The 20,924-nt window shown below is 39.5% G+C and overlaps 1 protein-coding gene across 1 annotated transcript in view; it reads right to left on the reverse strand.

The window, feature by feature from the left end:
• Window positions 1-20,924, reverse strand: part of ANOS1 (anosmin 1) — a 213,298-nt gene that overhangs the window by 62,599 nt on the left and 129,775 nt on the right. Inside the window, exon 4 of the mRNA XM_030934773.1 lies at window positions 3,435-3,657. Coding sequence (XP_030790633.1) covers window positions 3,435-3,657 — 223 coding nt within the window. The remainder of the gene's footprint in view (window positions 1-3,434; window positions 3,658-20,924) is intronic.

Genomic DNA, 20,924 nt, shown 5'->3' on the forward strand with positions numbered 1-20,924 from the left:
ATTTATCCCATAGAATTTGGTTCTCTATACAGCACACACTGTATCTAGTTTTATATACTTCAACCCTACAATGTAAAACAATCCCATGTTATTAATTAGCCTAAAATGATTCATAAAGTAGTGATTTTGTTAGATTAAAAATATTCTATATTGACAAATCTTTTACTTGGCCTATTACATAGACAGGTAGGTAGATAATAGATTTAGATACATTTTGGGACAGGGTCTCACTCTGTTGCCCAGGCTGGAGTGCAGTGACATGATCATGGCTCATTGTAACCTCCAATTCCTGTGCTCAAATGATCCTCCCACCTCAGCCTCCCGAGCAGCTATGACTACAGGCACATGCCACCATGCCTAGCTAATTTTATTATGTTTGTAGAGATGGGGATATCTTGCCATCTTGCCCAGGCTACTCTTGAACTCCTGCTTCAGCCTCCCAAAGTGTTGGGACTGAAGGGGTGAGCCACTGTGCCAGGCCTTAGTTAGCCTATTATATAATAACACAACGATGCCCAGTGAGTGTTTCCATTAGGGCTCCATACATTCAAAATAAAAATGGCAGGAGAGCTAGCCCAGGTGGGAGCAGATGTTAGGTCTATTTCTGCTGCCTACTACCAAATCACTTAGGCATAGGCTGCAACCTCAGTTTCAGCAGCTGTGAACGGAGCGCAAAGGACTAGTTAATCTCAACCCACCATGACTCCCACTCTTATTAAGGAAAACAATTACACAGACCTAGCAGAGACAGAGAGAGGGAGGCAATCTTATTTCACATTAGTTTGTTTGGGGCAATAAGAAGGCATCTTGGAGGTAGGAAAGACAGTGATTATGAGTATCCTAAGATTGCAGGTTGGTTTGTGCGCTGACTGGGCACATGGTTTTCTCCTCGCAAAGTCAAGGGATGGGTTGGAACAGACTGTTTCCCTGGGGCTTGTGTATATCAGTCCCCCTCTCCTCTTTTGACAGTGAAGAAGCAGCTGGACTCCAGGTTGGGAAAGCCAAAAGGGGCTTCAAATGGCTCATTAGCTAAGATGGTGAAGGAGTTGCTACAGGCTCTATTTGCCCTCCTTTTACACACACTAACATATTCAGAGGCACTGTCAAAGCTCCCAGGACATGAAGACAGCCTTCCTTGAGGGACTACTGAAGAAAGCAAGAAAAAATACTACCTGCATATATGTCTTTTTTTGCAAAATAACAATCTATTAATTAGACTGCCTTCATTACGCAAAAGTCATTGTCAGGTCAACAGAGTCTGTTTATTCTATTTGTAGTTGATTCCCATTGATTCTGTCTCTCTCCACAAAAATCTAAGTTAAGAGCTAATTTGTAGTAGAAGAGTGACTTCAGTACTTTAACAAAAGTTCATCTGGTTTCGTTAAATGTAGTTTTACACTGAAAGTATCTTTGCATCATTAGTCATTTATTCTGGCCCTTTCTACAATATTCCCCTTATTCTCAAGTGAAACAGGCATATTTGAAATTCATAGTAACTCTTCAGTCCTTTTATAAAAATGCATATTTTAATTTATATTATCTCTTTAAAACACTATAGGTTTTACAAAAGGGTTTAAAAAGACCATTCCAAAAGCATCCTATTTTTATGGTGAATGCTACTCATACATAGCATATTATCTTTAATGACAGATAAAATTTCATATTAACAGAGGCTTTAAAAATTAGATGGTTTTAAATTTTGCAATACTGACTTGCTGTAGTTTAAAATAAGAGGCATGAACACAATAAAACTTTAAAACTATTAAAGAAACATCACTTGGTAAGAAGAGAAAAGCAGCGATTATTTTCAATGTAAGACATAGTACTTATGGTGTGTTTCCAACGATAAAGAAAATAAATGGTTGAATTACATAGATTTCAGAGGAAAGTACTCCCAAGTGGGAGCTAAAGGCAGATGGGACAGATACCTAACTTCTGGGAGATGTGAACTGTTATGAGTGTTAGAGTAACATGGACTTCCAAAAATAGGCAGCCAGCACATAAATCAAAACTGGCATTGATGGTGAATACTGCTTTATACACATTTTTTTTAAGTACCAGTATTTAGAAACAATATGGATTTGGCATGTGTGTGTGAAAGACACACAGAGAGAAAGACATCTGTTACTCTCTGTACTTTAATGAATACTGCCTGTTGACTGACTCTATATTAGGGGTCCCCAGCTCCCGGGCCACTGACTGGTAGCAGTCTGTGGCCGGTTAGGAACTGGGTCACACAGCAGGAGATAAGTGGTAGGTGGGTGGACAAAGCTTCGTCTGTATTTACAGCCACTCCTCATCACTCACATTACCACCCGAACCTCCTGTCAGATCATTAGCAGCTTTAGATTCTCATAGGAGCGTGAACCCTATTGTGAACTGCACATGTGAGGATCCAGGTTGCAGACTCTTTATGAGAACCCAATGCCTGATGATCTGTCACTGTCTCCCGTCACCCCCAGATGGGACGATCCAGTTGCAGGAAAACAAGCCCAGGGTTCCCACCAATTCTACATGATGCTGAGTTGTAGAATTATTTCATTACATATTACAATGTTATAATAATAGAAATAAAGTGCACAATTAATGTAATGTGTTTGAATCATCCCAAAACCATCTCCTGCCCAACATGGAAAAATTGTTTTCCATGAAACAGGTCCCTATTGCCAAAAAGGATGGGGACTGCTGCTCTATATTACTCTTCAATGAGACCCCCAAAATTAACAAAATGTTGTATGTCATAGTGTATTTTGATGGTATCCCAAACTATACATAATACAATGGATTCATGTTGGCTTTAAAAGAGCTTAGTCCCATTTACAGAAAATGATCAGTAGCACTTGATATTAAGGAGCTAAGTGCTCTAGAAACGGCTTTTGAATACAAACTATTGCATTTGCTAAACTGCTTGATAAATTGAACCTCCACGTTTTGAGGAAGGGAAATCCTTTCTCTAGAATCTCAAGGTACTAATGAAAATATTGAAGATCTGCACAATGACACTAACGTTCTTAAGTCGCATTGGCAGAAAAAGCACAATACCAGTATATTTCTTATGCATTTTTCAAGTGTGCTTCATCTCCCAGCCTATTTTCTAAGGATTTAAATCGATTTATTCCAGTGTACCTAGTAGAGCTTACTTGAATCAGTCTGACTGGAGAAAAAGACAAAAACCTTCCTGAATTGTTGCTGTCCATCACATCTGTCAAATTAAAAAGAATTAATATGAATGACTTGCTCTGCCCCAAGTCGAGTTAATATGGCTGATCTCTATGGGTCTGTGAATATGTTAAGATGTCTGTATGTGGTATAAAATAAATTTTCTTAAGATTTTATGCTTTTTAGACTTTTCACGCTTATGATGGACACCCTTCCCTAGGCACAGATACATGTGACACTGCATGTCTCTTCACACCCCCAGTGCTGCCCCTTACCTTTGTACAGAGTCTTGGGTACTTGGCAGGTGTGTCCACACCCATTTGAACAACATTTCTTCACCCCAGAGCACTCATTGTCAACTTCGCAGCTTTCAACACAGGCGGCCGCAAATCCACTGGCTTTCTCAGGAGCCGGGCAGTCCCCCTGCTTCACTAACAGGATGTATTTGAGGAACTCACAGCTGGTCAAGCATTCGTAGCTCTTCTTGGGGAAGAGAGGCTAAGACAAAGAAGAATTTAAAAAAATATTCCATTAAAGACACATGAAGTCTGATTTCCAAGACATCTGAAAGGAAGTTCCACATATTTTCCCTGTCAAACTTTTGCTTGAATATTTAACAAAATGCATATATTTGTTTTCTTTTCTCCTATCAAAGTGACACATTTTGTGCTGATTTCTCAAAGGAACATAATCCGTAAGTGATGATTTTATATTGCATGCAACAGACACACACCAAGTATATGCGCCCACGTTCACAGATCATATATTCTACCTTGGTCAAAGATGTTTGACAAAAAAAACTGACTATAAACAGTCACAAAACCTGTTCAGTACAATTTGAGGGCCCTTTTTGGATTGTATACATTACACATATAGCACATCACTCTCTTTAATTTTTTTCTTTCTCTCTCTCTTTTTTTTTTTTTTTTTTTTTTTTTACAGTTAAAGTCTCACTTTGTCACCCAGGCTGGAGTACAATAGTGCAATCATAGTTCACTGCAGCCTTGAACTCCCAAACTCAGGCAATCCTCCTGCCTCAGCCTCCCAAGTAACTAGAACTATAGACACACAACATCATCCCTCGCTAATTTTTATTTTTTGTAGAGATGAGGTCTTGCTATGTTGCCCAGGGTGGTATTAAGTCCTGGCCTCAAGCAATCCTCCCACCCTTAGCCTCCCAAAGCACTGGGATTGCAGGCATGAGCCATTGTACCTGGCTGCTTTTTCATGTATCATAAATACTCATCAAAATAGCAGGAGCTCTAAAAAACTTTACAATTCTCACAATGATAGCGTATTTGTTGAAATTATATAGCACAGTTGTCTAAGCCTGCTAATTGAACATATTTCAATAATTTCCAGCCTTTATGATTAACATGGAATTGTCAATGAGTTGTGCAGTAGAAGAATGTGAATCTTCTTTAAAAATCAGCCCACACCTATGTTATCTGTGACATAGTTGGGGTCTGAACAGCATCTTGCTGAGGACATTTTGGTTGAGCCCAGAATCAATCAACCATTAGTGAGAATAGGAAGCCCTGGACTTATTAGAGGAATGCATTATTGAAAAAGCCTGAGTAATGTGAAAGAGCCATTTATCAAATGCCTATTTTTCCTTAGGAAAAAATGGTTCAGGACAGCACTCGGTCATCCCTAAGACAGAAGCTGCAATCGGAAGATAATGGCTTTTTTCTGCCACTGAACACAGGAGTTGCTGAGACTTCTAAAAGCTGTCCCACCCAGGGAAAGAAAGGGAAGGATGCTCTCTGTGCTCCTGCCCTCCCTTTTCCTATGGAAGAGAATGGCCAAGACAGCCCCACCAGCCCCAGCCCTCCACCCAGCCCTATCCCTAACCCTCTTTTTGCTTTATAGAAGATGGCTGAAAAGATGATCACCATAACCCTAACTTTTACACCAAGCCTCCTTTTATCCTTATGGGAGATGCTTTCCATGATAACTACTATTCCGTTAAAGACACATGAAGTCTGCTTGAATGTTTAACAAAACAGATGTATTTGTTTTCTTTTCTCTTATCAAAGTGACATTTTCTCTGATCAAAATGCATTTTCACCTGGAATGCCTGTGCACAGCCAGGTTAAATTTCACTGTCTTTCTTTTACCTGGGGGTGGCTATGTTGTTGTGAATGGAATGTAATCAGCAAAGTTCTGTGCCACTGTGGACCGAGGCTTGCAGATGGTGGGGGATGGTGCCCCCATGTTCTTTATTAGCTGGACATGGGTAGCACCACAGCTGTAGGGAATGGTGGGGCCACAGGAGGAGAGATGCCAGAATGCTGTCTGCCCATATGGAGAAGGACAGCACCCTGCCGGAACAGCTGCCTTGAACTGCTCCATGGGCATAAAACAAGTACGCACATGTTTGAACTCTTGTACATATCAAGCTCCGTTCACTACAACCATTCAGGCTACTTGAACCACTGCAAAGGCCATCCAGTGAAGGGCTGCCATGGTTCCTCAACGTTGGAAGTGGAAGATGGACAAGGAGGACCCTTTCTGTTTATCTGATGTCACAACAGGGTTAGGAATATAAGAAATAAATGTGGTGGCTTTGGTGAACAGAAGTCCAGGGGGAGACTAGGAACATCATGCAGCTCAATGCCAGCATGCTGCTTGATGCTCCACAGTGATCCCTAACCAGGGCTCATTACTGGTAACAACTGGAAACACCTGGGTTACACCTGCACGATACCTGGGAACACTCGCCTATGTGCTGCCTGCTGCTGCTCCCTGATGACTAAATATGCCTCTGTACCATCATGACACCTGTGTAACACCAGGTCATCCCTACCACTGCCTGATAATGCCTGGGCAACACCTGGAAAACACCTGATAAGAACAGCCCATGTGTTGCTGTTGCTTCTCAATAGTGATTGAATATGGTTCCCGACCGCAAGGTAACACCTGCCAAACCTGCCAGCATGCTGCTGGCTACTCCTCACTGCCAAACAAGCATGACCCTTTAGTGAGATAGGTGTCTGGTAGCACCTAGATACCCTGGAGACAGGAGGTTATCTAGGCAGGAGACAGTGAATGGTTTGGGCTATTAACCAGAGAGTATTTCACCAATAGTAGAGGTATGTTATAAAACAAACACACAAACAAGCAAACAAACAAAAAAACCACCATTATCAAAGTCTCTAGTGGGAGGTGGGAGGTTGGTGGGAGGAATGTCTCACTTTTCCCAAAAGACAGATAGTTCATTAATTTTAGCCTATGATTCTCAGATTGATGATGACTGAAAATTCCACTGAAGACTCAAAACATAACTTCAGCAAGGAATATCTTAGTAATCCTAGGATAAACTACAATTTCAATGTAAATTATTCTCCACTGTCTCACCTGGTTATTTCCCCCAAACAATGCTCAATTAAAATATGCTTAAGAGTTAAGACGGCAAATGTTATATTATGTGCATTTTACCACAATTTTAAAAACAATTGTGATGAGAATGTGTGCAGCACCACATTGTATTGTTTCATAGTGACAATAATCTTTCTGATATTGTAAATTTAGTGGATAACAAAGCATCAGTACTTCATTACAAGTTAAATACAATTAAATGCCTGTTCTTTTCTTAGATTAATTAACAAAAGGAAAACAGTGGAAACACTAGATAGAAAAACTATAATTTCAAGGTTTGAATTGGAATTGTAGATGTCATATAAAGTTGTTTGTTAGTAATTAATCATATATAAAATGTGAAAATAACATGAGTTGACTGAACTAAAATTATTTCTCAATTTAAGAACTTTAAGGTAAAATTTAGAAGGGCCATGGTGTCAATATTGAATTGTGATAAATTTACAGCTAATTAATTAAAAATAAACTTTATAAGAACTTAAAGCATTATCAACTCTCAAGGCTTTTCTCTCTTACTCTATTTCGCAGTTCATTTTTCTGTTAGCTGTTAGATGTATTTTACTTCATTGAGTTTTGAAGCTCTAAATTGAGTTTCAAATCTAAGTTAATAATCAAGGAAGTATGCTAACAGATCTGTGACAATTATATAGTGTTTGCCAACTTTCTTTTTTCAACAGCTCATATACATTACACACAATGAAAGAAAATACTTAATACCAAAATCATTGGCCACTGCCTCATGGGCTGAGATTTCCAAGTAGAAATACTTGTATTAAATCCAGCAAGTGTTTCCTGCTTGGTAACTTGGAAATCACAGTGACTTAGTTTGCACCATGATATAATGAAATCAACTCAGTTCATACTCTTCACCTATGAAAACAGAGTATGAGTCAAGAATCAGATAAAGTTTGGATCCTCTATTCATATATTATTCTAATTATCTATATGCCAACTGCCACACACTTGAACTGTGAGGGACAGGAAAACAGAGGCCATGTCTCCTTATCTTCATTATTTACTGAACTATTGGGGCAGACATAAAAACAAATCAACAAAGACAGTGACCTAGAATAGTTACGAAGTATGTGTTCCCAATGACTATAAAAGGGGAATGATCATAATTAGCCCAACAATTTAGATCTTTCAGTTGATATGGGAGTTATTCTGTATGGATAATCAATGTTTTCCTTTTTGGTAAGGATTCAAACATGATTTCTTTGATTATTTTGGGGATCATAGAAACGCATATGTTCATCTTTGCACTCATGGTTCCTAGACTGGTTTATAATCTTGAAATAATACAGGTAACATTATGAATATTACATGAGGTAATGCACACAAAGAAATAAGCACTATTGTGCATAGTTGGCCCATAATACATACTCAATAATAATTAACTTATGTCTTTTTTTCTTTTCCCACTGCTACAAGTTTACTCTTTAACATTTCAAAATTCTTCTGCCATGCTGATGAAAATTTTGTAAGATCCACAGACAGAAGGAAGTCTGTATTTTTCCACAGTGTGTCCAGCCAGTAGATTCCAACCCACTACTTCCAGATTAAGCACTGAAATCTGCATCTAAGGAATTGTACCCTGTACTTAAATGAAGTTCATCTTAGAGCAGCATGGATTTGGTGCAACAATCTTACAGAGGAGCTTTATTTAGCTGTCCTATTAAAGGAAGATTTATCAAAGGGAGGTTTTGATGCTGTCTATTAATTTTCTTTCATAATTCTCTTGGATTAGGTTGAAAAAAATTATTTGTTTGAATATAAATTAGAGAACATATGGTATGTGTACATAAGGTGTCTCTCCAGGTCATTAATCATAGTTTAATGAGAATTTACTAATTGAATGGAATAAGGAGAAAAATGTGTACAGGTCAGAGAAAATGCTGTGTGAATATTAATACTCTAGATATAAACAAAATCTGCAAATTGGTCTCCAGTAGGAAATCCTGTGAACAAAGGTAATTTGAGTGTCACAAAAGTATAATAACTTCTGACCATTAAGCATGTAAAACTTCATGTGATAATACAAGTTAATTACTCAGAGATTTGTTAAAAGGAATGAGAAAATATTAGAAAAAGACATTCAAATGAGTATGCATGTAATACCCATCAATTTTATGGTGAATAAACACGTGTGACAACATAGATATATATATATATCCTCCATGTTCTATTTCCTGTTTCTACAATTATATGCAGGCAATGAAGGCAAATTGTTAACTGTAAATTTAGTTTTTGTAACTATAATTCATTTTTATAAAACTATTCATATGATTAATTTCACAAATCACACAAATGTCACTTTCAAATTATTATTATTATTATTATTTTGAGACAGAGTCTCACTCTGTCGCCAGGCTGGAGTGCAGGTGCACGATCTCAGCTCACTGCAACCTCCAACTCCCTGGCTCAAGAGATTCTCCTGCCTCAGCCTCCCAAGTAGCTGGGATTACAGGCATGTGCCACGATGTCCAGCTAATTTTTGTATTTTCAGTAGAGACGGGGTTTCACCATATTGGCCAGGATGGTCTCGATCTCCTGACCTCAAGTGATCTGTCCGCCTCAGCCTCCCAAAGTGCTGGGATTACAGGCGTGAGCCACCACACCCGGTCAAATGTCATTCTTTTGCCAGGTCATTGGCTCCAATTTAAAATTTGAAAAGAATATGGTCACTGCACCCATTAATTTTGTTTATTTTGCCCTTACTGTCTCCAAAACTAAGAAAGAAATAGTCTGCAAAGACTACGTATTTTTCTAGATCAGTGATTAATAGTATCTAATATCTTTGAGGTGCATTGGATTAAGTAAGAAATCTTTCATATGTTAAGGAATAGATATATGTTATACTATATATTAATATGCAGTATTAATGAATTCTCATATATCCCTCCTACATGTCATCTCCTAAGAGCTAAAAACTAAAATGTGGTTTTTAGTGCCTTACCTGGGTAATATGCTACGCTCCACTAAGAAGAAAATGAGTAAAACATTAATTTATTCACCTGTGGCAAGTGGCTAAAAATAAAATTAAATACTAACAAAAGTAGGCAACATTTCTTGAACGCTTTCAAAAAGAGAGACAATACTACCTTTGTTTAGTTTGGCATAAAATGCAAGGTATTGTACAGTAAAATAATCTGTTCAGCAATCATGGAATGACAAAGACATCCAATTCAGTAAATTACCTTAATGTGTTTAAAATCACATAAATACTAGGCTTCAGCTTTGAAGAGAACATTGCATTTGGCTATTTGGTTCAATTCAACAGACTTCTACCATATGTCAATTCTCTAGGATTATAATTGCCTTTGCAAAGAGTCAGGGAACGGGGGGCTTCTCTTCCTGCTCCTAGCCAACAACCAGGATTGTGGACTACAATGAAACCTAGAATATACAATTTCCTGAAGTGAGTGCTCCATCATTATCACCACTGTCATAACCACCACGATCACCATCATTACCATCATCATTAGCAGTGGCAGTTAGTCACCAAGAGCGGCTGATGTCTACCACATCCCTCACTCTACCCCAGCTGCTTTACTTTCTCATTTCACCTATTCTTGCCCAGTCCCCACAGTTGTTATTATTTCCATTTTACAAATGAGGAAACAGCAGCTCAGGGAGATCCTAACATAGCCCATATATGGCCGGGCGCGGTGGCTCAAGCCTGTAATCCCAGCACTTTGGGAGGCCGAGACGGGCGGATCACGAGGTCAGGAGATCGAGACCATCCTGGCTAACACGGTGAAACTCCGTCTCTACTAAAAAAAAAAATACAAAAAACTAGCTGGGCGAGGTGGCGGGCGCCTGTAGTCCCAGCTACTCGGGAGGCTGAGGCAGGAGAATGGCGTAAACCCAGGAGGCGGAGCTTGCAGTGAGCTGAGATCCGGCCACTGCACTCCAGCCTGGGTGACAGAGCGAGACTCCGTCTCAAAAAAAAAAAAAAACATAGCCCATATCACGAAACACGTAAGAGTCTGGGCAACGATGACAGCCAGTGTTTTCTGAGGACCCCACCATATCAGGGTAAAATAAGAAGACTGGGTTCGCCCAGTGGCTCTCAGCTTGCTTCCCTATTAGAATTTCCCAGGGAGCTTCTAAAACTGATGTCCTGGGTGAACTTCTGACCCATTTCTTCAGCATTCCAGGCATGGACCCTGGAAACTGCACTTTGGAAAGAACCGTAGATGGTCTCAATGTCTGGCCAAGACTAGAAATCTGCTGGATGAATAGCTCTCTAATTTGTGTTCAGTTATTAGATTTCATGATTCTACATGTTTAGAAATAATCTGAATATTCAAAAATACAATCTTACACTTCCTGGGAAGAGACAGTAGGGTGATTTCAAATTTCTTTTTTTGTATTCCTTTTTTTTAGCAAACGAATTTTTAATCTTAATTCTATGCTGAGTAGTTGAATAGCTCTATTTACCTAGATACAGAAAAACCAAATGCATTTATAAACAGGAAATCTAAGTGTACATAAACTCCTAGAGACCACTGAGGGTAACTAAATTAAATTACTCCAAACTATAATCCAGGGGTTACTGAAAATCTGATTCTGATACATTAGTCTCTGTATGTACAAAAGATATATTTCAGGATGCTCAAAATTAAAGAACTGACATTCTAAACACCAAGCAATCATTGAATTAAAGTATGTTGGTAATTCTTTGTACACAATGTCTCTGAAGTCAGTGACATCAAAAAAAATAGCACATGCCCTTCCTTTTGTATTTTCACTATATTAAAAAGCAACAGTACAAATGCTATGGTGTTAAAAAGGATCCTTATTTTTTAACGAATGAACTTTTATAAACAACTATGTAATGACAGGAAAATAGTATCTTAATACATAAAAGTTTTTGTTAAGATTTTACAGTTTTTAAATCAGAAAATGTTAAGATTAAATTCTTTCAAAGGTTCAAACAAAAAAAGCAACCTGCACAATTTCCATAAAATGTGTCTTTGTACACATGTCCTGGGCACTTTGAAAATGTTAAAATCATTAAAGTTTGACTTCCGCCACTGCTGCCCCCATCTCAGCGTTGCCCTCTCCCTAACCTGGCCAAAGGGTCTGATTCCAAATTTCTGAAAACTTCACTCCCAAAACGCACAGTGAGATGAACAGAACATGAATTCAATACAAGAGCATGAAGACAAAGTAGCGAGACAATGAAATGAGATGAAAAGGGATAAAAAAGAGTTAAACAAAAATATAAAATGTGAAATAAGACAAAAACATAAAGTTAAGAAATAAACTATAAATATCAAGGATCATCTGAGGTCAGGAGTTTGAGACCAGCCTGGCCAACATGGAGAAACCCCGTCTCTCCTAAAAATACAAAAATTAGCCGGGTGTGGTGGCAGGCACCTGTAATCCCAGCTACTCGAGAGGCTGAGATGGGAGAATCCCTTGAACCCACGAGGCAGAGGTTGCAGTGAGCCAAGATTGAACCACTGCACTCTAGCCTGGGTGATGGAAGGAGACAGGACGGACGGATGGATGGAAGGAAGGAAGGAAGGAAGGAAGGAAGGAAGGAAGGAAGGAAGGAGGGAGGGAGGGAGGGAGGGAGGGAGGGAGGAGGGAAGGAAGGAAGGAAGGAGAGAGAGAGAAAGAGAGAGAGAGAGCAAGGAATGAAATAGAAAAAAATTATAAATCAAAGGGCATGTTATGTTCCAGGAATAACTGAAAAGAACAAGCAACACTGGAATATAGCTTCTGCTTCTATACACCAAAGGGAAAACTTCAAATTTTCAGACGTTCAGGTAAAAAAGGCAAGCTGATTATGAGGAATAAAATATAATTGCTACCAAATGTCTCTCTACTAAATTTAGTATGTGAAGCTAACAAAGCAATGTCTATGTAATTCTAAGGAAAATAAACTCTGCGTGAGTGGATGTGTCTTGTGAGGGGGTTGTGTGGGGTGCAGAGGGGAGGAAGTGCCATGCAATGTCAAAACCTAGCGATCCTATCATAAACAGAAAACAAGAACATATGGGCTAGTACAATATGCGGTGCCCAGGTAAAATAAAGTAACACTTACAGAAGAAAAAAAAGTTGTCCAATCCAAGCGTACTTTAGATAGAACTGTAGGTAAAATTTCTCATGCATAAACTTAAAGACAACACCATCCATAGACCCCTTTTTAAAAACAAAGATATGGGCCGGGCACGGTGGCTCAAGCCTGTAATCCCAGCACTTTGGGAGGCCGAGACGGGCGGATCACGAGGTCAGGAGATCGAGACCATCCTGGCTAACATGGTGAAACCCTGTCTCTACTAAAAATACAAAAACTAGCCGGGCGAGGTGGCGGGCGCCTGTAGTCCCAGCTACTCGGGAGGCTGAGGCAGGAGAATGGAGTAAACCCGGGAGGCGGAGCTTGCAGTGAGCTGAGATCTGGCCACTGCACTCCAGTCCGGGCGACAGAGCGAGACTCCGCCTCAAAAAAAATAAAATAAAATAAAATAAATAAATAAATAAATAAATAAATAAAAACAAAGATATGAAATAAATTTACAAAATTAAGCATAAAGTGGAAAAAAGAATCAGTAAAATTAATTATTTTTCTATGTACATAAATATGAAACTAATATTAATATAAGAATGATGGTTAGGAGGGAGAATCTGCTATAATAAAACTAAGAATTTTCAAATAACAACTTATTAGAAAAACTGGTAGGTGGAAGGAGTGGTGGAGAAAACCTATGAGTGTGACTTACCTTGAACTTTGTATTAGAACATCAGTAAATAATAAAACAAATATAGAATTGAAAGAGTAACAGTTCTAACCTCATAATATCTTTTATAATATTTTCTTTATAATATTTTGGGGTCTCTTTTGTCTTCTCTTGCCTTCAAGTAATATCAAACTTTAAGCATTTATTTGAAACTAGTGTGCACAAAGCTTCCAGGTGCTGGCCTGTGGCCAGTCATTTAAGTAGGTATTAGGAGAACAGTCTTGGCCTTGCTGTGTTAACACTTTTCTGCACGGTAAACCGTGGCTGTTTCTACGTGGTAAATCTAGAGTGATGGTTTGGTTTTACTTTTCTGTGAGGTTTGTTTTCTTAATTTTTAATGGACATGTATAGTTTCTGTCAAAAATAAATAGTATACTTGGCTGGGTGTGGCGGCTCACGCCTATAATCCCAGCACTTTGGGAGGCCAAGGCAGGCAGATCACTTGAGGTAATGGGTTTGAGACCAGCCTGGCCAACATGGCAAAACCCCACCTCTACTAAAAATCCAAAAAATTAGCCAGGTGTGGTGGCACACAACTGTAATCTCGGCTACCTGGATGACTGAGGCAGGAGAATCTTCAAACTAGGAGACGGAGGTTGCAGTGAGCCAAGATTGCGCCACTGTGCTCCAGCCTGGGCAACAGAGTGAGTGAGACACCATCTCAAAAACAGAAAATAGAGTGTACTTTTTAAAAAGTAAGGAAAATTGCCAAGTGTGTCTTTCAAAGAAGACATCTAAACACTATGCATGAAATAAGAAAAATAACTCTCCATTCAAATGTTACTAATTTATGCTTGGAAGTATTACTATAATTTGTTTGGAAACCCAATTATAAATACTAATTTGTTAGATATGATTGCAATTAATTGGATTCCCAGGCAAATTATAGACATTGGCCATGGAAAATATAAAATTAGGAAAATGTAAAATTAGGAGAAAAGCAGAAACATGCATATTAAGGAAGTCACTTTTCTACAAGTACATACCCTCTTCTTTCAATTATAGTCATCTCTACTTAATGTTTATCTTGGCTTCCTTCTTCCTGACCTGGCTCTTCTATTTATTTTGAAAACAAATGTGTCACCTTGTATGAGTCAGCAACACTTCAGAATCTTGCTGCAATATTTCTAGAAGATCATGAGGCACATAAATAGCTCAAGAAGTTCACAAATCCCTAGAGAATTAGCGATGGTTCAGGTACCACATTTAAACTATGATTTCTTTCCCTCTCCTACTTTCTGCATTTGTTAGTAGTGATTACCAAGAATGCCAGTGCAATGTTGAGCCCACTAAACCATTTATATACTGATTTATAGACCAAACTGGCATTCTAGGTACTAGGAATTTAACGGTGAACAGGTGAAACTGAAAATGATGATCCACTATGCTTATAGTTTACATGTTTACTAACAAACAGGTAAAAATCATTAAACAGTTTAGTTTGCATTACAATAAAGGTAGACACAGGAAGTTACAAATATATGCACGAGATCAACAAATAATTAGACAAGGACAAAACTTTAAAGACAAGTCATCAATACTGATGATTTAAGCAGGTAAAAGTGATGTGAAAAACAGAAGAAAAAGAGAGAGGGAACAGAAACAAATACAGTCTGTCCCCTTCAAAGCATGACAAATACTTAAGTAAGATAACTGCTGTACAATTTGGGGGTCAAAATTAATTTGGCAACTGTCAGTTTCTTCAAAATATTAAAGGAGGATAAAATATTATCCTAAGCCTTAAATAAAGCTTCCAAAACACTTAGCACAGATCCTAGCACATAATAAAGGTGGCATCAGTACTAGCCACCTTTATTAGCATCAGAATTAACATAGTTCTAGAAATTTTACAAGAAACAATAGGAATCCATATACATTAATTATAGATGGCCTAAAATCCTCATGTAAATAATTTCTTTTGAAGAGCAACAAATTAGAAAGTTGTCAAATACAGTTGTTTACTCTTTGATTTACATTGTTCAGTTTCTTTGCTCATCTCATTTTACACTTTCGAATTCTACAAACTCATCACATCTATCCAAGTTACAAGAAAAAAATATCCCATATTTTATCTCTTAAGAGATATTCCTTGAAATTTCTTATTTCTTTGTTTATACATGACTATATTATACCACTTCTCGACTGGTTAAATCATCACAAAATGAGATAGAAACTAACTGATATGATTAGGCTTTGTGTCCCCACCCAAATTTCATCTTGAATTGTAGTCCCCATAATCTCCATGTGTTAAAGAAGAGACTAGGTGAAAGTGATTGAATCATGGGGGCAGTTTCCCCCATGCTGTTCTTGTGATAGTGAGTGAGTTCTTTCGAGATTTGATGGTTTTATAAGGGACTCTTCCCCCTTCACTAGGCAGTTCTCCTTCCTGCTGCCTTGTGAAGAAGATGCCTTGCTTCCCCCCTTCACCTTCTACCTTGATTGTAAGTTTCCTGAGGTCTCTCCAGCCATGCTGAACAATGAGTCAATTAAACCTCTTTCCTTTATAAATTGCCCAGTCTCTGGCAGTTCTTTACAGCAGTATGAAAACAGACCAATACACTAATGTACATAGAACTTAGTTTCCTCATCATGAACAAGTAAGAAAAAGTACAAATTCCATAAGTTAAAGGACTGGTTCCCAGGGGACATTAGGTAATATCTGGAGATATTTTTGTTCCTCACAACTGGAAGGAATATGCTATTGGCATCTAGTGGGTATGATCTGAGAGACCAAAATAGATGCCCCTTTATCAACTGAGAGGTACGCTAAGGTTGAGGAAACCAAGTTACCTATGGGTAGAGGGTTTGGGACTTGGTTGGCATGGCACATTTCTAAATTCCTACAGCTAAACTTGTTAACAATAGGAGCTATCAACTCTGATTTACAAACCAGACCTCTACAACTATGACTGGACAGAAGACTGGCCTTACAAAGATTATTTTCTGATAAGCAACTGCAGACCACAAGACAGTTTCGGCTAGATTACAGAGGCTGTGCACAAACTCTATGTCCTGTAGTTCACTTTTCGATGTAAAGAGCCAAGTTCCACCTCATTTTAATGCTAAAACCCCGTCCCAAAGTGAACATTGACTGTTATGTTATTATGACGGTTTTTAAGAAAGTTAACCCAAGATTTAGCAGAAAAATGCCTGAGAAAGCTTCATCAGAGAGCCTTTCTCCACCACAACAATGGCCCTGCTCATTCTTCTCATCAAGTAACAGCAATTTTGCCAGAGTTTCAATGGGAAATCATTAGGCATCCACCTTACAGTCCTGATTTGTCTCCTTCTGACTTGTTTTTATTTCCTGTTCTTATAAGAATCTTTAAAGAGCACCCATTTTTCTTCAGTGAATAATATTTTTTAAAACCTACATTGACATGGTTAAATTCCTAGGACCCTTAGCTCTTTAGGGTCGGACTAGGTGGCTGGTAACATCACTTACAAAACTGTCTTAAGCTTGATGGAGCTTATGTTGGGAAACAAAGCTTATATGTTTTATTTTTAGCTTTTGATTCCATTTTTTCCATGAACTTTCTGAAGTCTTCTTGTGTATGCAACCACGTTATTCAGACATTGGACAATAGGTAGCACAAGACAAGAAAACCTACAAGGACACAAATGAGATGACCTCCAATTTTGCCAAAAAAATTATTTGACGTAGTTTCAAATCCACAGTGCAAGGGAGGATGATCCCAAGATAGCTCTGCAATTTTTCCAAGTTGTGGAGAGATTAAAGCTTGAGGCTGAGATGGGCCAGATCTTGTGGGCAGACTATCAAGCAGGATGAAACTGCATGAAGAGAGAAACTTAGAGGGGTTCAAAGGGACCCTTTGATTTCTGGTTGAATACTGACTTGAATGTGCATGGCTTCAAACTGCTTAAGTCTGGGGAAAGAATAACCAGACAGCAATAAAGGAAACCATTCTAGCAAAAACTCACATTTCAACCAGTCAGAGTGGAGAGAATGCACAATTCATGAAGCATTGGCTAGAGTCCTCAGAAGGATATCATCTTAGTAATGAGATTAATTGGGCCTAGTCTAAAGGCTACTCTAAACCCTCCCCCAAGAAAGCTTAAAAGAAACCTCAAAATAAGAAAATGAATCTCAAAAGGAACTTAACTACATGCCAGAACAAAGTCTAAAACTTTCTAGAAAGATACAGCAAAATTCAACACACGAAAATTTGACATCCAATCAAAAATAATCCAGTGTGCAAAGAAGCAGGAAATTGTGGCACAGAAAATGAGAAAAAAGGGATCTACAGAAGCAGGACCAGAAATTACAGAGATGGTATAATTAACAGCAAAGGACATTTAAGAACTAATATAAATATGCTCCACATGCCCAGGAATGTAGAGGAAAACATGGACATAGGGAGGACAGGAATGAAAGATACAGAACAGAGCTGCATAGAAATTCCAGAAGTAAAAAAACAAAGAAACGAAAAATATGGGAGGTTCCAAGATGGCTGAATAGGAACAGCTCCAGTCTGCAGCTGCCAGCATGAGTGACGCAGAAGACGGGTAATTTCTGCATTTCTAACTGAGGTACTGGGTTCATCTCACTGGGGCTTGCCAGACAGTGGGTGCAGCCCAGGGAGCAGCGTGGGGCCTCGCCTCACCTGGGAAGCACAAGGGGTCAGGGAATTCCCTTTCCTAGAAAAGGGAAGCCATGACAGATGGTACGTACCTGGAAAATTGGGACACTCCTACCCTAATACTGAGGTTTTCCAACGGCCATAGCAAACAGCACACCAAGAGATTATATACCGCGGCTGGCTCAGAGGGTCCCATGCCCACAGAGCCTCGCCCACTGCTAGCACAGCAGTCTGAGATTGAACTGCAAGGCGGCAGCGAGACTTGGGGAGAGGCGTCCGCCATTGCTGAGGCTTGAATAGGTAAACAAAGCAGCTGGGAAGCTCGAACTGGGTGGAGCCCACCACAGCTCAAAGAGGCCTGCCTGCCTCTGTAGACTCCACCTCTGGGGGCAGGAAATAGCTGAAAAAAAGGCAGCAGAAACTTTTGCAGACTTAAATGTCCCTGTCTGACAGCTTCAAAGAGAGTACTGGTTCCCCGGGCACAGAGTTTGAGATTTGAGAACAGACAGACTGCCTTCTCAAGTGGGTCCCTGACCCCCGAGTAGCCTAACTGGGAAACAGTTCCCAGTAGGGGCCGACTGACACCTCTTACAGCCAGGTACCCCTCTGAGATGAAGCTTCCAGAGGAAGGATCAGGCAGCAACATCTGCTGTTCTGCAATATTTGCTGTTCTGCAGTCTCTGCTGGTGATACCCAGGCAAACAGCATCTGGAGTGGACCTCCAGCAAACTCCAACAGACCTGCAGCTGAGAGTCCTGACTGTTAGAAAGAAAACTAACCAACAGAAAGGACATCCACACCAAAACCCCATCTGTGCATCACCATCATCAAAGACCAAAGGTAGATAAAACCATAAAGATGGGAAGAAACCAGAGCAGAAAAGCTGAAAATTCTAAAAATCAGAGTGCCTCTTCTCCTTCAAAGGAACACAGCTCCTCGCCAACAATGGAACAAAGCTGGACGGAGAATGACTTTCAAGAGTTGAGAGAAGAAGGCTTCAGACGATGGGTAATAACAAACTTCTCTGAGCAAAAGGAGGATGTTCGAACCCATTGCAAAGAAGCTAAAAACCTTTAAAAAATATTAGACGAATGGCTAACTAGAATAAACAGTGTAGAGAAGTCCTTAAATGACCTGATGGAGCTGAAAACCATGGCATCAGAACTATGTGACACACGCACAAGCTTCAGTAGCCAATTTGATCAAGTGGAAGAAAGGGTATCAGTGATTGAAGATCAAATGAATGAAATGAAGCAACAAGAGAAGCGTGGAGAAAAAAATAGTAAAAAGAAACAAACAAAGCCTCCAAGAAATATGGGACTATGTGAAAAGACTAAATCAACGTCTGATTGGGGTGCCTGAAAGTGATGGGGAGAATTGAACCAAGTTGGAAAACACTCTGCAGGATATTATCCAGGAGAACTTCCCCAACCTAGTGAAGCAGGCCAACATTCAAATTCAGGAAATACAGAGAACGCCACAAAGATACTCCTCGAGAAGAGCAACTCCAAGACACATAATTATCACATGCAACAAAGTTGAAATGAAGGGAAAAATGTTAAGGGCAGCCAGAGAGAAAGGTCAAGTTACCCACAAAGGGAAGCCCATCAGACTAACAGCGGATCTCTCGGCAGAAACTCTACAAGCCAGAAGAGAGTGGGGACCAATATTCAACATTCTTAAAGAAAAGAATTTTCAACCCAGAATTTCATACGGAGCCAAACTAAGCTTCATAAGTGAAGGAGAAATAAAACCCTTTACAGACAAACAAATGCTGAGAGATTTTGTCACCACCAGGCTTGCCTTATAAGAGCTCCTGAAGGAAGCACTAAACATGGAAAAGAACAACCGGTAACAGCCACCGCAAAAACATGCCAAATTGTAAAGACCATTGATGCTAGGAAGAAACTGCATCAACTAACGAGCAAAATAACCAGCTAACATCATAATGACAGGATCAAATTCACACATAACAATATTAACCTTAAATGTAAATGGGCCAATTGCTCCAATTAAAAGACACAGACTGGCAAATTGGATAAAGAGTCAAGACCCATCAGTGTGCTGCATTCAGGAGACACATCTCACATGCAGAGACACACATAGGCTCAAAATAAAGGGATGGAGGAAGATCTACCAAGCAAATGGAAAACAAAAAAAAAGCAGGGGTTGCAATCCTAGTCTCTGATAAAACAGACTTTAAACCATCAAAGATCAAAAGAGACAAAGAAGGCCGGGCGCGGTGGCTCACGCCTGTAATCCCAGCACTTTGGGAGGCTGAGACGGGCGGATCACGAGGTCAGGAGATCGAGACCATCCTGGCTAACATGGTGAAACCCCGTCTCTACTAAAAATACAAAAACTAGCCGGGCGAGGTGGCGGGCGCTTGTAGTCCCAGCTACTCGGGAGGCTGAGGCAGGAGAATGGCGTAAAAACCCGGGAGGCGGAGCTTGCAGTGAGCTGAGATCTGGCCACTGCACTCCAGTCTGGGCTACAGAGCGAGACTCTGCCTCAAAAAAAAAAAAAAAAAGAGACAAAGAAGGCCATTACATAATGGTAAAGGGATCAATTCAACAGGAAGAGCTAACTATCTTAAATATATATGCACCCAATACAGGAGCCCCCAGATTCATAAAGCAAGTCCCTAGAGACTTACAAAGAGACTTAGACTCCCATACAATAATAATGGGAGACTTTAACACCCCACTGTCAACATTAGATCAACGAGACAGAAAGTTAACAAGGATATCTAGGAATTGAACTCAACTCTGCACCAAGCAGACCTAATAGACATCTACAGAACTCTCCACCCCAAATCAACAGAGTATACATTCTTCTCAGCACCACATCCAAAATTCACCACATAGTTGGAAGAAAAGCACTCCTCAGCAAATGTACAAGAACAGAAATTATAACAAACTGTCTCTCAGACCACAGTGCAATCAAACTAGAACTCAGGACTAACAAACTCAATCAAAACCACTCAACTACATGGAAACTGAACAACCCGCTCCTGAATGACTACTGGATA

The sequence above is a fragment of the Rhinopithecus roxellana genome, chromosome 7 (genome assembly GCF_007565055.1).
Source record: "Rhinopithecus roxellana isolate Shanxi Qingling chromosome 7, ASM756505v1, whole genome shotgun sequence".
Lineage (NCBI taxonomy): Eukaryota > Metazoa > Chordata > Mammalia > Primates > Cercopithecidae > Rhinopithecus > Rhinopithecus roxellana.